This window comes from Pleuronectes platessa, chromosome 16, assembly GCF_947347685.1.
Source record: "Pleuronectes platessa chromosome 16, fPlePla1.1, whole genome shotgun sequence".
Lineage (NCBI taxonomy): Eukaryota > Metazoa > Chordata > Actinopteri > Pleuronectiformes > Pleuronectidae > Pleuronectes > Pleuronectes platessa.
In genome coordinates, this window is record NC_070641.1 from 11576710 (window position 1) to 11593508 (window position 16799).

Consider the following 16799-nt stretch of genomic DNA (forward strand, 5'->3'; position numbering starts at 1 on the left):
TCAAATTGACACTTTCATTTCATTTCCGAAGCGCCAAGGAAAGCCAGGCACCTCCTATCCACTCCCCTGTTAAACCTTTGTGCGGTTCACATGGGCTGCGATGCGCTTCACGCCCTGCACCGATGGTTTCGTCGTCGAGTCTATGGAGTTCGCTTAATAATGTCTTTGAGACAAACTGTGTACTAATGTTGACATCATTATTCGGGTCCTCACTTCCGTGTCTGACCCCGCCCACCACATTCATTGCCTCATCCTGTTGGTCCGCAACATACCAACATAGGGGCTTCCTATTAGCTAAACCTAAATGTCAATCAACTGTTGTGAATGACATTGAATTATACCACGGTCAATTTTTTTTAGCGTATCGCGCCAGGAAACACACTGGGAAATGATTTAAACAATATTAATGACATATTTTACATGATATAAATGATCAAATATGCATCCCATACTTTGTATTCCCCTTATGTTGTCCTGGAGTATTAATTTCCCCAATCACATAATTAAATGTCCCCCTCTGCCCATCCACTACAAGCAACTTATTTTGCTAGCTCTGCACGGGCTTCTATGTGTTAAATTGAAGGCTATGACTACAGTTTGGGTGTGTACTGGAGACTCCAGATTGAGTGGTTGTTTCACATTAAAATGCTGATATTGAGCACAGCTGTCACTGCTGGGTTTACATGGAGAACAATGCACTGGGTAGGAGTTGCAAATGCGCCACCATGAGAGAAGAAGAGGTCAGAGACAAGTGTGTAAGAGTTATATAAATGGAACTGGTGGATCTGCTGTTAAAATGGGTTGGACCAAGAAGACAGATAAGGACATGCTGGATGAGGTATACGAGACTAAATGCCAGAAATTATGTTGAAAAACAAGCTTCAGAGCAGACTGCAAGGATTCATGAGCTTTTCAGAGATGATATCACTCCTACCCAGTGCATTGACAATGCTATACATCATCCTCTCTAGAGCCTGGAGTACAGGCAAGGGTGAGGCTATGAGTGTGCGTTAAAAAAAATTGAAAGACAAAGGAATGAAGATATAGATGAAAGGAAAGTGAGTGAACATACAGGAAGTAGCTCAGTGGAAACATGCTAGGCCTCTGCACCACTGCCTGTGAGCCAATGAGCCATGAGCGCAGCAGGGTTGAGCTAATGAGGTGCTGACGTTAGCCAAGACAAACCCACACACAAAGCTCTGTTGAGCCTGCTTACTCTTACAGCGACTAAATATCAACTCGACCATTCAGTCACAGTTACCTACAATGAGTAAATGGCTTCAAAGCAGCTTTCTATTTCTGGATAAGGTAAGAGACCAGAAAACAAACTAGCACAAGAGCAGATTGAAGTTCAGAACCATTGTTTCTCAACGCAAATTGGTTAAACAACTATTTTGTAATTTAAAAGTGAAAAAAACACACTACAGAAAAAAATGCTGAAAGCTAAGTGAATGATAGGAAGATAAATAAACACCTTGCTTCCATTTCCCAATCCCCAGGGTTCCATTACCCATGCTTATTCCTTTATAAACGTCCAGAGCTCCAAAACAGCAGCACGAGAGCAGAACAGAAACAACTGAAATGACGTTCGTTTAAATAATAATCCATTTTACCCAGTAACAGACACAAAGGAAGAGGTCAGAGGAAGGATGTGAAAGAGAAAAGAAAAGTTGCTAGTACAAAACAAACCCTGGAAATATGAGGGGGGGGGGGGGGGGGGGGAATTGCATAACATAGTGGCCCAGTGCCACCAGCATACTTTGAAAATAGGTGTGCAGAAGAGTGATTTCTTACCCTGCATGCTTTTGCCAAGTCCTTGCCCCAACTTCCAGCCATGTTTCTCAAGCAGCCGGTGTCCAATGTTATCCTAGCAGAGAGAACAGAGGGAAAAAAACCAAAAATATTCCAATAATAAGATGAGCTTTCCCCGTGGGCACGGGTCAAAAACACAAACACACAAAACAAAATAAAACACTCAGATCACGCTATCATCATCAGCACAACCACCACCACCACCATCACCATCATCATTATCATCATCCACATCACCTACAGCGTGTAACATCAGTTTCTTCCAGCACAAGGAGTGGTAGTTGGGGTGGGTGGGGGAGGGAGATAAGAGAGGGGGGGGTACTGAGAGGAAGAGTAGTTTTTCCACTATGATAAATACATGAGGCTATGTGTGGCCTGTAAACTACAGGATACCCTCCTACCGTGGAAGTACAGTTAATTGTAAATCTTTTTAAGGCAAAGGAGTTGGGTGGGAGCATTTCTGTTATATTTGGGGATGATAAAGATAAAACATCAAGTCACATTCACTAGCTGAGAAGTTAAGAGGAGGAGGAAGGAGAGGGTAATATATGTATCACACGCATACATATATGAACCACTACAGAGCAAGATCTTAGTACACAAAGAAAAGTGACACAAAACAGGTATGGAAATCTTGCATTAACAAAAACAAAGACCAGAAATTCCAAGCTTGCTGTGATTCCGCAACCATGACAAGGGGAGCACGATGAAACATAGGCAGCTGTCACAAAAAAACAATACAGCAAGAGGAAGAGACAGACGTGGAGCTAGTGGGCCTTGGATTACCATTACAAGGCCCAGGGTGGATAGAATATGCACGCGTGAGGGGGATATGTGGGTGTGCAGGTGAAGTTAGGGAGACATTGTGAGCATGTAACCCCACTAGATGTACTAGAGATAGATGCTGTTTATGTTCTTGGACACCTCCAGCATGTCTGGTCTGTTATCAGTATTCTCTTCCCAATCCTGTTCACACTGTCTTATCAAGAAAATATGTCGTTAGCAAGCTTCTAATTTGACCACTCACAAAGATATCCTTCCAATAGCAAATGTATATATATGTACTAAAAGTTTTTTGTAAATACAATGGTGTCTTATTGTTACTCTGTATAACCAGATATGCAGAATTGGTATTTGGATGGGAAATGGTGTCAGAATATCTATATTTTAAAGGCTAGTCGGCTTTTACAAATTGCAGCACACTCACAGTAGCTTTAAATCAAGTTCTTTAGAGGACCCAGAGTGTGCCACTGCACAGATGTTCTGATTTACTGACAATACTAATGATTGTTAGGGCAAACTCTACACTATCAATGAGGACAAGACCAGGCAACTGATAACGAATCAGAGAGGCTTGAGGGTTGGAACATCCACAACAGGAATTCCTAGCACACTGTGGGGCCCAATGTGCATGTCTGAGACTGTTATATCACTAGTGTGGTTCAGCAAAAAAATAAGAAAAAAACATTATGTGAAATGCAAGACCGTCCCACCACTACACACTACAGTACATCCTCAAGCATTAATAAACAGGAAACTATGAGATTTCTTAATAAGCAGTGTTTTTTCTGTTGTGATTATAACTATTCCAAGCTTGGCTAACATTCACCAGAGTGCGGCATTCTACGAAAAACATACAAACAAAACAAAAAGGATATTTATAATCACAAAGAGATTGACATCCACTTTCACAAACAGCAAGTGAGGGGGTTGGAACAAAACAGAAAAAAAAACAGCATGCAGCTTTTTGTTAAGAGTTTTAACAAAAAGCATCGTCGGTGTTAGTAGAGCACTGTGAATGGTACACAGAGAGGGGTGGGGCGGGCTGGGGGCGGTGGATGGATTAAAAAAAAAAACTAACCAAACAACTTTGTTAGTCTCAGGTGGATCAGGCACAGAGAGGAAGGTGATGGCTCAACAGGGCTTAATTAGTTCTCTTTGACAAAAGAGGAGGTCAGAAAATGGGGCAGAACAGAGCAGGCTGAGCCATAGTGAAGGTAAGTTTCTAGGATGGTGAAGGTGAGCTGGGCTTGTATGGGTTAGTGCTTGTGAAGGGGAGTGGTTGTCACACACACAGCACACACTGCATCTCCGCCCACAAGGTCTCAGATGGGAAAAGTTTGATTGAACCTTTGGCGTTTCAGAGGAAACTGTTGCCTTCCTTTGACTTATTATATATAAGATATTCGGTAGAAAAATAACATGTCAGTTTTAACAACCATGAAATGGCAATTCTTCACCATCATGCCTCAAATAAATAGGTTCAAAACATCTAGCTGATGCTTGCCTCTAATACCCTAGAGAAGGACTACACTGACTCACTTCCTGTTTCTGTTAGGGTTTGGTATTTTTTCCCTCCAGTTCATGATTGTTTGCTGTGCGGCTGTCAGATCCTTTCCTCTGCAGGACGAGATAAGAGAGGGATCTGTGCTGGGGCTGACATGGTGGGTAGAGACCTAGAGACAGCCAGCCTGTCTCAGCCCATAACTAGGACACAGAAAGCTACACTATCATGCTATCACTCTATGACTTGTCCCTGCCTGTCAGTTTCTGGTCATGCCATAAGATATACAGAATTAAGAGGCTGTGGCTGGATAAGTGTGTTTTCCCCTGACTTCATTGTGGCGAAACACTGCAGAATTTGCTGCAGTGAATGCCTCCCCTCCCACCGACAATGGGCATGCCTCTGTCCCTTACTGCAGGATTATGGTGCAACAACACTGCACATGAACATTTATATTAATTTGTAGCATTGGCTGGTGTATGAAGCTTGGAGTAAGGAGGGAAATAAAACACAACCTAAGTCGTAGTCCTGCTCAGCCCCTTCAAAATAATTGGTGAAAGCTGAGCCTCTGCAAGTTCAGAATATTATCCCTTTCTTAAATTTAACATGTTTCTCCTTCCAAATAGCTTACATGTTATCTATTTTATCACAGATTTAAAAAAAGAATATAAAAACAGGAAGGGCAGGTTGGATAAATAGATTAGACCAAAAGGGCTCAGGAAAGGTCAGGGGGCGGAGATGAGGCGCAGACTGCATGTTGAACAACAGATGAGTGCACCAAAAGAATTGACAGACAGACGGATGAAAGCAACGACGGCGAGTCCAACAGCAGTGCAAGTGGAGTGAAGGCATTTCCATACGAACCTGGCTTTAAAATACTGGGCTGTCAAAAAAACAGTCACACGTGACACAACGTAAGAAACCGGCCAAACGCTTTCAACTGCAATTCTGCTAGCTTCTCTATTACTTAAAAATGCAAATCTCTCTCTCTGCTTTTAAACAAACATAATACTGTATACAAACAGAAAATGTAGGCATGTCAATAAATCCACCAATGGAGAGTTAATACAGGAGAAAGAAAAAAATAGAAAATGTTATCCAAACAAAAGAGATCTATAAGAGGTGTTTTTAAAGTGTGCATTGTGCCTTCATAGGCACAGTGCACTGTAAAAGATATGGGTAAACGAAGGGATATGCAGGGGACACCACCTAGAGACCTCAGAGTATAGAGCCATTTATATGTGTAAAGTAAGGGCATTTGTGTTTGAAATTTCTCTGGTTCAGCTTTCTAAATCTAAACTACCCTAAACCAGACCTTTTTTGTATTTGTTCTTGATGGTTGCTCCAAAACAGATATGAGATTTTCACAAAAGAAAAGACTGAGACAGACTCTTTAGGGATCTGTCTTGCAAGAAGTGGGCCGCTGCAGTTACTCATCATGCTTTCTCGTGTCCCTGAGGAATGTCTTCTGGCTTGAGCTGGTTGTGGACAAGCTCTGCTGTCCGCTGCTCCTTATAAACTCATGCAGTGTTGTACGTTCCTTCACTGTCTCATCCACTGTAGATGTGACTAAATGAAAACAATTGTCTCTTTGCAGATGACAAACCTCTAAAACAGAAAGCTCCTACTTCCCTGTGAGGGGAGTAAAGATTGCCCTCAGTGTTGGGTAAAATGACAGAAGCATTTAAGTCGGATTAATGTTAAGTTTACACATAATTTAAAGATCATACTTACCTCATAAAGCTGGGGACCCAATTTTCAAGCGATAGCTTGGCAAAGTTAAATAAAGACCCCAAAAGCCCAAATTTGAGGGGTGTCCTGTTTCTTTAAAGAGAGACATTGATAGTACGTTTTAACTGAATTTAAAGCCAATCAGACTGGTTTATATACAAATACTTGAGGTTATTTTTTGGGTTTGTTTAGTGTTTTTATTGGAGCGTCCTGAACAATGACCTTGAACCTGTCACCCCAGCTGCTCACTGGATTAGGACTGGTGCTTAATCCAGAGGTCAAGCCTTTACAAGATGGTTTGACCTTTTCAATGTGTTCTTCTTTTAAACTAATAGCTGACAGAAGTCTAACATTTAACAGCTGTGTCAAAGGTCTGGCTATCATGCTAAAGCCTATAAACTTCATGATGTAGTAACAGCGGATACACTTAAGATAAACAAGACATTTTTGGCCTCGCTAACTGTATAAGAGAGAAATAGTTATTACCACAACTTGGATGAACCTACCAAAAAATAAATCTTCCTGTGGCCTGTATACACGTTTGTTAGATTAGTGTATGTGTGCATTCTGTGGCTCTGAGGCTGCCCGCTGCATATCGCTCTGAGACACGGTCAGGTAAGAGGAGGGAGGAGAAGGGGCGGGGGTTTGGGGGACTTGAAGGGGGGCAGAAGACGTGGGAGGAATGACTTTTGGAAGGGAAAACTGTAGTAGTGATTTAGGACAAGAGTGTTGAGAGGAAAGAGAACTGAATGCTACCAAGTTAAAACATGCAATGCAAAAAAAATGTTAGAGAGAAAGAGCAAAGACCAAAAGGGGGAAGAGAGAAAGAGACAAGATCCCAATAAAGTACCACAGACCTCTAGCTGCCTATAGATCACACACAATAATTGGCAGAGGAGGGGCTCCGAGAAGCCGGGCAAAAGCATTTACCAGCAGCTCCGAGATGCGTTGCTTGTGAACAACTGCAACTAGTCCTACCACCTTAGGGTCAAACTAAGGTGGCAGATACGGTCCTGTGTTTCTAGTGATATGATTATATCCATAATTCACCTCTCTGACAGAATGTGTCGCATTCACCAAAATTAATAATGATAATTTAGGGCAAATTTTCACATTTAGTTGCTTGAGGATAAAATTTACGCTTTCCAAGGGGAAAACATCTGGCGTGCAGGTATTACTATCTGTGTTTAATTAACAGGTGACAGGACCTCTGATTTGGCTGTTTTTCCACCCCGGATGGATGAAGAACTGTGTGATGCTGTAGCGCAGCCCTCAGCGCCCCTCCACAAATAATAGCGCAGGAGTTAAAGAGCCACTCAAGCCGGTTGAGCAGGCCACATCTCTACCTTTCTCTTCTCACTCTCCACCACCCACTCAAGGCTGGAGGCTTGTGTGCATGTGAGTCATACCTAAAACTCGACCAGGATATAAAATGTTAATGCTCTTGGTTCACTGGATTCTAGCAATGAAAAACACATGCTCAGGCTACAGATATGATCTTGTGGTAGAATAAAAAATGAAAAAAAAGCATATATCTGTAATTAATAGGAAAATGACCAAGGTCAGCAATTCCCAATTGTTGTGCCACAGAAATTCAACACTAAACAATATACAGGGTTTGTAATAAAAAGGTTCTGATACCAGCATTGGAAATGCCTCAGATACTGCAGAGGATGATGGTCAGGCAACAGTGAATATACAAATCTATGTACAGATTAGATATCACATCTTGAGAGTATTCAAGTTTCATCCAGATAATTTTAATTTTCTTTTACCGGAAATCACTTCATCGTTCCAAAACAGCAGTTGCACTGATTCATAGCCTATAGCTCTTTTCATTGAATTTCATGTTTAGAATCATCTCAAATGTTCTCTAGAATCTCAAAACGTCAAGGACGGTTATTGTTTATTCGTGCAAGTTTTTAATGATTGATAATTTATTGATCCTTGACTGGACAGACAATTATTAAGAAACCTGTATTATTAATACATTTATGTTCAAAACTGGATCTATATATTTGGATCTAAACCTGGTCACTGATGGTATCCAATTGGCTAACTGAGCACACTGACTGATGTTGAGGAAAGGTTAATCCGACACTGTGGAGGTACAAGGAGTTAGGGCCTGCTCACCACAGTGCTTCAGAGACAGAAGAGGGGATGGAGAGTTTGGAGGGACAGAAAGAAAAGAGCTGCCTGCGCTATTATTGATGTGCCTCTTCAGCGAAAAATGCAGTCCCAGTTGCACAAGCACCATGCCAGCACAGAATGACAGAGGGTACTGTACACCGAATCACTGTGTAGTAGGGAGGGAGCGAGAGAGAAATAAGAGCTTGAGAGAGAGAAAAGATGTAGAGAGACAGTTGTGAAACAGCGAGAGAGAAGATAGTAAGAGAAGCGTTACAAGGACCCTAAAGATGGGAGTAAGAAAGCAGAGCGTGCAAATACAAACCGGGTCATTGCTGCTTAGCTAATAGGGGCCGATTCGCTGCAGGAGAGAAATGTCGAACACCCCAAGTTGTGTACAATAAGATAACTGTCCTATAGACACAAACACTAACACATGAATTCTAAAGCTACATAGACACACACTCACTCTAACACAAATGTAGCCATTCACACCATCTGATATGTGCTGTCGTTTGCTGGAATGGTGTGGAATAAGCACTGCATGGATTTTATATTTGAGCCGAAGCAAAACAGATCTAACATTGTAAACTCTACCCAATCGGACTTCCAATCCAAATGTGTTTATTCTTATTTATGATGCATTTCTAGGAATGAATCTTTAGTTGAAAAGTTAGAGCAGTAATGGATCATACCATAAAAGGACAAAACTGGAGGGCTGTTATGCTGAACCTCACTCAAAGCCGCTGTATCAATAATTCAGAATAAAATCTGTTCATTATCAAATATGGATTTTTTGAGTTTGTTCCAGCTCCAGTATTTAGATGGCAGCCATTAATGACAGTGCTTTATCCACGTCATGCTTTCAGAGTCATCTCATCTCAGTGCTAAGATGACTAACAATGACTAATGGGACTAATACACAAAAAGAAAAAAAAATATCAAAATTTATATCTGTAAACTCTACATAAAAAAACGTTAAGATCTAGCATATATACACAATCATTTTAACTGTCACACAGGAAATGGAGTAGGCAGAGGACATGGGAATTGGGAGGGACTTTTAAAAGGGAATTAATAGACATGAGACAAGTGATTCTACAGGTTACATGGTAAGTGTGTTCAAGAAAACACTGGATGCATCTACATGGACAGAATGAATGGGCTAAAATAAAAGATGTGGTTTTTATTCCTCCCTGGACCAATCATATCCACTCTCACAGCTGGTCCAATGGTTCAGGATGATGGATGTAGCCTTACCGATTCGATGGGCTTGTCCAGGGATGCCTGCTCCAGCTCCAGCTGGCCCTCTTCATACTGGTCAAAGTGATTTCCACCCTGAGGGACACATCACAAGCTTATTTTAGAATCAAAACAGGGAGATAGTCTGGTTTGAATGGCAGGTCAACAAACACAAAATCTGGACCTATTTGGATGACTGATGCATCACTTATCAATGATTTTTCAAGCAAGACAATCAGTTTTATCTATATATATATATATATATATATATATATATATATATATATGAAGATATAATGAACATTATATCATAACATATACCAAATATGTAGAGAAATATCCTAATAAAATCCAGCATAGCTGCTAAGCTCCAAAAGGTACATACAACAGATATACAGTACTAGGGATGGGCATAATTAATCGACGATCGATTATTGATCATTAAGAATTAATCCGCACTCGGCCCCTCAGTCCACGGGGAAGGGAACCCGGACAGACCCGGGCCTGGGTGAGGGGTTTCGGGAGTGAGGACGTGACAACAACCGGACTGAGACGTCGAGAACCGTCAAATCCAGCTAGCTCCCAGCATCTAGCTGCTGCCCTCTCATCGGGGCTTAAGAGTACAGCAGCGCATATTTTCAAGTTTAACTGCCACAAAAGTTGTCCATCTTGTAATAAAGATCTCATTGAGGAAACACGCTGTGTTTTTTCTATTTTCACAGCGTTTGTGCGAATTTTAATATAAAAAACAAATGATTTATCGAAAATCGATCGTTACTTCTCCCGACGATCGATTAAGACAATTTAATCGAATGCCCATCCCTATACATTACTCTGACTGGAACCATGTGTCCCCTTCTTGCTTATTATTACCTTTTATTCAGTTTTCCTGATAAAATAAAAATTTAGTCTTGGAGAGTTTTGGTTTCTTCACAGACACAACCGGAAATGTACTTGACATGTTTTGTTTTTCAGTTACTTTATTTCTTGGCAAATTTATTCTAGCTGTGACAGCAGAGAAGGAAGACTTCCCCGGGCTGTATGGCGTCTGAATCGGAAGCACAACTTTACTTGTAGTAACTGAGCCTTTATGGTGAAATCTGTGCCCTGGGTGGGATATAGAGTGAGTAATGGGCTTGCTCCCCTGACTAAAAGAAGTGTGTTTATAGAGCTGTTTCTGCTCTGAGACAGATGGCTTCCTCTCTAATGCACTGAAGGAGACATGAAGGTCATGTATGCAAGTCTTGTTTTCTCCTGACATTCACACAAGCACAAAAATGTAAGTTAAAAAAAACATCTGTGCTGTTTTATTACTATTATTAAATTACTGCTTGTAGCAACTGGCCATCACACAAGTGCAGGCAGCTTAATTTAATGTAACAATCATTATGACATATTGAGATGTATTTATGTTTTCTTAAGGGAGGGAACATGCAGCTTAAAATGATAGAAAAGACTATGTGTATAAGGGCTGGGCCATGCAGGAGGCTTTACCCGCCACATTCTCTTGGGAAACTGGCTTTGCAGAGATAAGCAACTGCTCAAATCAGCCCACAAAAATGATGTGATTTGATGCCAAACTGGCCATCATTAATTCAAATGAAACAGGACCCTGCGTCAGTATGACTAAAGCCAGGGATTAGAAGAGGAGAAGATTCTGGGGTAGAACAAAGAATTTATTTATGAACAAATCGATGGCGCCCTGCTCCCCTCCTCCCATGTGTCCTCCTTCTGGCTTTCTGCTTAGACCACTGCTATCAGCCCAGTCCCCCTCACATGACTTCTTATTCTCTCTGCTGCTCGCTAGGGCTGGGTATTGCCTACAACCTCACGATACGATACGATACGTATCACGATACAGAGGCCACGATACGATACTATCACGATAAACGTTGCTTTTGAATAATGACCATGTCCTGCACATAATTGACTACAACAGTTGTTCTTTATTATTCCATATAACAGCAAGGGCAAAGTCTTAGGGATCGCACCACTCAAAATACTTAAAATTCTGGCCATTAAAATATCTTAAAAGTAAAATAAAATAATTATCATTCTAATCCCAATAAAAAAAAAAAAAGCCAATGCACAGAAAGGATCTGTCGCTCACGCAGCTCCTCCCAAGATCCCCGGATACAGTGTTTTTAATTTCCCTCGTAAGTGCCGAGTCTGTTGCTTGAACATGAGCGCAGTTGCACATCTGGGCATTCAGCGGTGCTATAATGTTCTTCGGACATTACGAGTGTTGTAGCTTTTAGCGGCTTCAGGGCTTTAGCCTCATCTTCAGCACAGGCCAGGTCCGCTTCAGTTAAGGTCCACAGCTCCTTGGCATTCTTCCACACCTCAGTGGAGAATAAGTAAGAAAGAGTGGGCGTCTCGAGCGCACGTTGAGCGGCCAAATTCAGACTGCGAGCAAAGCATTTCACGTGCAATAACTCCGCCAGTTTTTCCGGTGTTTCTTCCTTGCTTGTTTTGAGTTGAGGTGTGTGCTGTTTTTGCCTATGCTGCCCCCTTTGGCATTATTGTGCACTGCACCATAGGTGAAGTTTCGTTTTCAAGACGGCCGTCAAAGCATTTGATGCCGTATCGATACAGTAGCATCTGCATCGATGCGTGCATCGGCATGACGACGTCACGATATATCGCCATATCGATTTTTTTAGCACAGCCCTACTACTCGCCTCCTCAGCTCCCCGACTCTGGTGCAGAAACACCACATCTAGGCTGCATAAAAAGTATCTCCCCTCTGACCTCTCCTGGGCATCAACACAGTCGATTTTCACGCTACGGCAGGGAAGTGGATGCTCCATTACACCCCACATTAGGAAATGAGAGAGTCACTGCTGGCCAACTGTTCGGTTGCTCCTAAATTGCCTCGTGTGTGTCTGCAGCTCGAGATTAGCCACATGCTAAAGCTCCAACAACAATGTAAATCAACAGAGTTGTCGGACTGGTTGTGCAATGGATATTAGGTAGACCATCTGTGGGAGTTTCCCACGCCTTGTTGCTTGGCAGCGAGCTTGAGTCCATGGAGTCAAGAGAGCAACTTTCTGAATACTGAGCATATGAATGCCTTCACATCAGATCTCACAGAGCTTCACTGTGCTGGAGCTGCCATCAACAGTCTCATTCAGACCACACAGCAATTCCCCTCTCTGACAAAACAGCAGAATACCGAGTTCTAACTGGATATCAACACAGTGGGCGTAGAGGAAAAAACAACTACACAAACCGCTCCTTATACCCATTTCTAAACTTGTCATCAGTTTCACAGCATGTCTGATAAGCTATCTTTACCAACAGCTACAGTAATAGTTCTACAAATATAGGAAATGTAATATATTTTCAGTACAAATTTTATACTACACTGCTATCTGTGACCAAAATATCTCATACGACTACCCAAGATTTTATAAACCAAACAAATGTTCAAACCCGACCAGAGCTTCACTTTCTTTGTTCAGAAACACTTCCCATATTATAAGTGGCGACATAAATTATAGAAGTTGGTGTCATTATCAAAATAGGGGAACAGAAAAACAGAAGGAGACAGACATTCCTATCTGTGTTTTTTATTCAAATAAGTCATCTGAGCCCTTAGTATGACCCAGCCTGAACGTCACTGTTCATACAACATATCTACATTTTTGCACAGATCACTGGGAAAAAGCAGTCATTCAGGGCCACTAAAGTTCCTGGGGTTCAAGTTTGTGTATTGGCATTAAATCCACTCTACGGAAATGTCAATGAGCAAGACAATAAATCAAAAATACAGACATGGATGGTAAAACTGTTACTCAATGTGACTCACTTGTGCTGCCAGATGGAGTGTTAGCTAATAACGTGGGAAGCTCCAACAAATTCAAATCCCAAAAATTCAAATCCTGTTAGGCGGATGAATAAAACAAATATTGCTGTTGCCAGGTAATGCATGGCTGTTTCAAAACATCATATGCAGGATTTAGAAATTATTCAGATTAAAACATAATGACCCAATAACCAATTTCAAATAGGGTTTGTGGTTCTTTTGTCATCTAACCAGTAGTGTTGTTTTTTGCTTTTACTGGGTGTGGTCTCAGTTGACAGATAAGAGTGGTAGAGCTCATAGCGGGATCTTTAAATTCAACTCTGGCACTCATATTGTAAATATATAACCGTAAATAATGTGTTTTGCCAAAAATAGTGTAATGAATTTGCAGTAGTGACATATTTATTGAAAGAGCTAGCAAAATAAGTATACCGTGTTAGCATCCTACATCATGAAGCCTTCTTTGTTTCCACTGGATGGTACTTTTAAAGGCATATGGTCAATATCCAAGTCTGTCCTAAAACAACATAAAGATGAACATATGTACTGAAAAAGGCATTTGTAACTTATATCATCCTTCTTGTTCATTGTGGCCATCTAGCGGCCCTTGCCAATATTTTATTGTTAAAAATGAAGGGGGACAAAAATCATCAAACATAATTTAAAGTTAATGAGTAGCAACTATACAGCACCAGCTTAACTCTAAAAAAACTCAAGAGGATATCTTCCAGGGTTCGTCCTTTTAGAATAAATCCCCCTCTTTGTGTTACTGTCAGTGCCCCGCAGCTCAACAGTGAAACACTGTCCAGGGAAACAAATAGGGCTGAGAAACAACCGTTACTTTGCAAGATATCCACTTGATTTGATTAACTCAACCTGCTGAAGCCGTATATCAGCTTCACATTGAGTCTGCACTACATTTTGCAGAGCTTCAATGGTGGATTCTGTTTTCTCATGCCCTTAAAGGTACATTCAAAAGAGCCAGCGTGACAGGTGGAATGGTAATAGGAGGGTGTCAATTATTGATCATTTTCTTTGTCGATCAATCCGCCGATCATTATCACGATCAATGGTTATTCATAAGGTGCGACATGGTGCGTCATGGCAGTAAAACCTTCCTACAGTTTAGGTTGACATCTTCAAATGTCCTGTTTGGTATGACAAACAGTCCAACATCCAGAGATGTTATCATGTAGGACAAACACTTAAATTGATCCAGTGAAACACTTTTTTAGAAAAGCACATTTTCATTTCATGATCAAAATATTCCAGTTTGATTATCGCTTAATCGACTTATCGACCATCACAGCTTTAGACCAGAGCAGCTAAAAACCCTTTCAGGGATTATGCTGCACCTGACTATTGTTTTGAGGCTTAAAAATTACGAACCTATCATTTCACATGCATCATAAAAAAATAAACAATGATGGCTTATTAACTCAAAATCGAAACAACAGAGAGAGCAAACGACAAACAAGTTTGACACCAATAGAGAGACAAACGGCATTGTGTGACGTAGAACATGTTTGGATATCTGAATTACATTTTCTCAAATGTCCTTTATATCTATTAACCCAGATATTAGAAGTACTATAATATCATACCACCACATAAAATGACAACAAGAAGCTAACTGGGTCCATTTAAACGTGCTAACTAGACGTAGTGGCTGTGCCCCAGTTGTCAACATGATACAGCCGTTTCTGGCTAGCATTGCAATCACCCAACATGCAGTCAAGTTAGCTACCTGCTAGCTAGCTATCCATCGTTAGCATATGTTGATAAATAACCAGGCTTCCCAAGGTCACTAACAAGCAAATTAGTCTCGGGGGTGTATTTTACTGTCGCATGGATGTGCGGGTTAACGTGGACTGGCGTTATGGTTAATAACCCGCGGTGTGAGCGAAATGAACCACGCAGCGGAGACGTGAGGGCAGTTAAATTCAGCAGAGGCGCAGCGCACTTGCGTTAGCTTCGTTAGCTTGCAGGTGCTAGCGAGCGACATCCACACCGAATTGCACGACGGCGTTTGAGGTCACGCCTGAGTCCGTGTGAAGAAACACCCGCACGCGCCGAGGACCCATGTACATGCTCGACGTTGCACCGCACATTACCTGGAAATCACGCTGTTCGTTGAACCTAGAAAATCTGTCGGCCATTTTCTGAACACAGCAGCAGCTTCTCCGCTGCCTGCTCCCGTCCGCGTCCTAGACACCAGCTCTGTGGCGGTGGTGGTGATGAAGATGATGATGATGATGAAGATTATGCTGCTGCGCACTTCACAACCGATTCACTCAACTGACTTCTCTCTAAACCGTCTCCAGCAGAATGTTACGGTGTCACCTGTGGGAATTCAGCTCAGACATATCAATGCGTTCATGGCTGTGGTTGACATTACCAGAGGCAAGTGTCCTGTGGTCCCTGAAATAAAGGGGCCCGCAGAGGTGCCTTGATAAATTACAGATTTAATATAGAAACCTGCCCAAAGTTAAGTAACGTGTCAGCAAATGTATTATTCCTGCACTATTACGTAAATTTGTCCTCCTAGTTTGATGCTATTATTTACGTTTGTAATGCTTTTTTTCATCATAGGAGAACTATAATGCTATTATCAACCCATTGTTCGTTATTTATAGGTTTGGTAAAGACTAGTTGTTTGGAGTTAAATATATATAATGTATGAAGATAGTGCTATTCCCTGAAGCTCATGTTCCAATACTAATATCAATATGTCTTTATATGGCTTTAGAAATGACTTAAACAGTGAATCAACTATAATTGGTAATCAACTCTGACTCTGATTCATCAACTAAAGTTAGCAATTAAATTTAACATGTTGGGTTGCTGTCAGGAACATTTACATTTTGGTTTGTGTTCTCCCTTTAACAACAAACCTGTACTGATATTTTCTAAATGGGTTGTAATGTACCTCAAAACATGAGCCACATTTTACCTTTTGGTCTGCCTGAAGGATCACACTATTAGTAAGTGATGATATAACTACAAGCTAATGACTCCCTTTCCGAATCAGAATCAGTTATAGATGTATAAGTAACAGTCCTGATGTAGAATACTAACGTGACAATCTATCCATAACATTTTCACACCTCCTAAAAAAATATACCCTAACTCTTAAAAAGGTATCACTCTTATGATTAGCAGGGCACCTGTCCGTTTTCTTACCTTGTAACATAATGCATTATTGTGATCTCTGTTAGGATGATAGATTTGTTTAAGGGTTCATCCAATTTCCAGACTTACATTTTTTTTTGCTTTCATATTTTTTGTTCCCATCAAATGCCTTTAATACGTTTTGCCATTAAATCTCCCCAGCTGCTTGTTCTGTTCAAAAAATATATATCCATGGTTTGCCTCCAGAATCTTTTGGCCTTTCTTCACACAAGTGTCACAACAAGAAGATATCCAGGGATGTTTCTTGTTTTTGAAAAAGAGGATATTACCAGATCATCAATATCCTTTTTGGCACATGTCACAGACACAGAACTTCCAGCAGGTCTCTGGATAAAGCTGCAAGCGATTTACCGTTTTTCCATGTTGACAAAAAAAAACAAGGATCTACTTTAGTCTACAATTCACCACTGTTCATTTAGTTCTAATCAAGTAAATAAACCAAGCGGTTTAAAACAATTGTAATTGTGACATATATTCAGCATTGAATAATTGATTTTATCATGAAAAACATTGTACTTTTACCAAAAAATGTTCCACTGCTAGGTGCAAAGCTAGGGTAGATATTTACAAGATTGATGCATATGAGAGAAACCATGCTGATTA

At 40.9% G+C, this 16799-nt stretch overlaps 1 protein-coding gene across 7 annotated transcripts in view; it reads right to left on the reverse strand.

The window, feature by feature from the left end:
* The window catches only part of gpatch8 (G patch domain containing 8), a 28716-nt gene extending 13297 nt beyond the window's left edge, over positions 1–15419 (reverse strand). For 2 of the 7 annotated variants that reach the window (XM_053442956.1, XM_053442958.1), the window contains exons 1-4: positions 15119–15182; positions 9215–9292; positions 4961–4979; positions 1795–1867 (exon numbers count right to left, since the gene is read on the reverse strand). In XM_053442956.1, the coding sequence (XP_053298931.1) occupies positions 1795–1801 (7 nt within the window). In that variant the 5' untranslated portion in view covers positions 1802–1867; positions 4961–4979; positions 9215–9292; positions 15119–15182. Of the gene's footprint in view, positions 1–1794; positions 3598–4960; positions 4980–7173; positions 7237–8279; positions 8316–9214; positions 9293–15118 lie in introns of those variants that run through there. The other 5 variants (XM_053442959.1, XM_053442960.1, XM_053442955.1 and 2 more) reach the window with 5 other exon arrangements.
* Positions 15420–16799: the final 1380 nt, after the last annotated feature.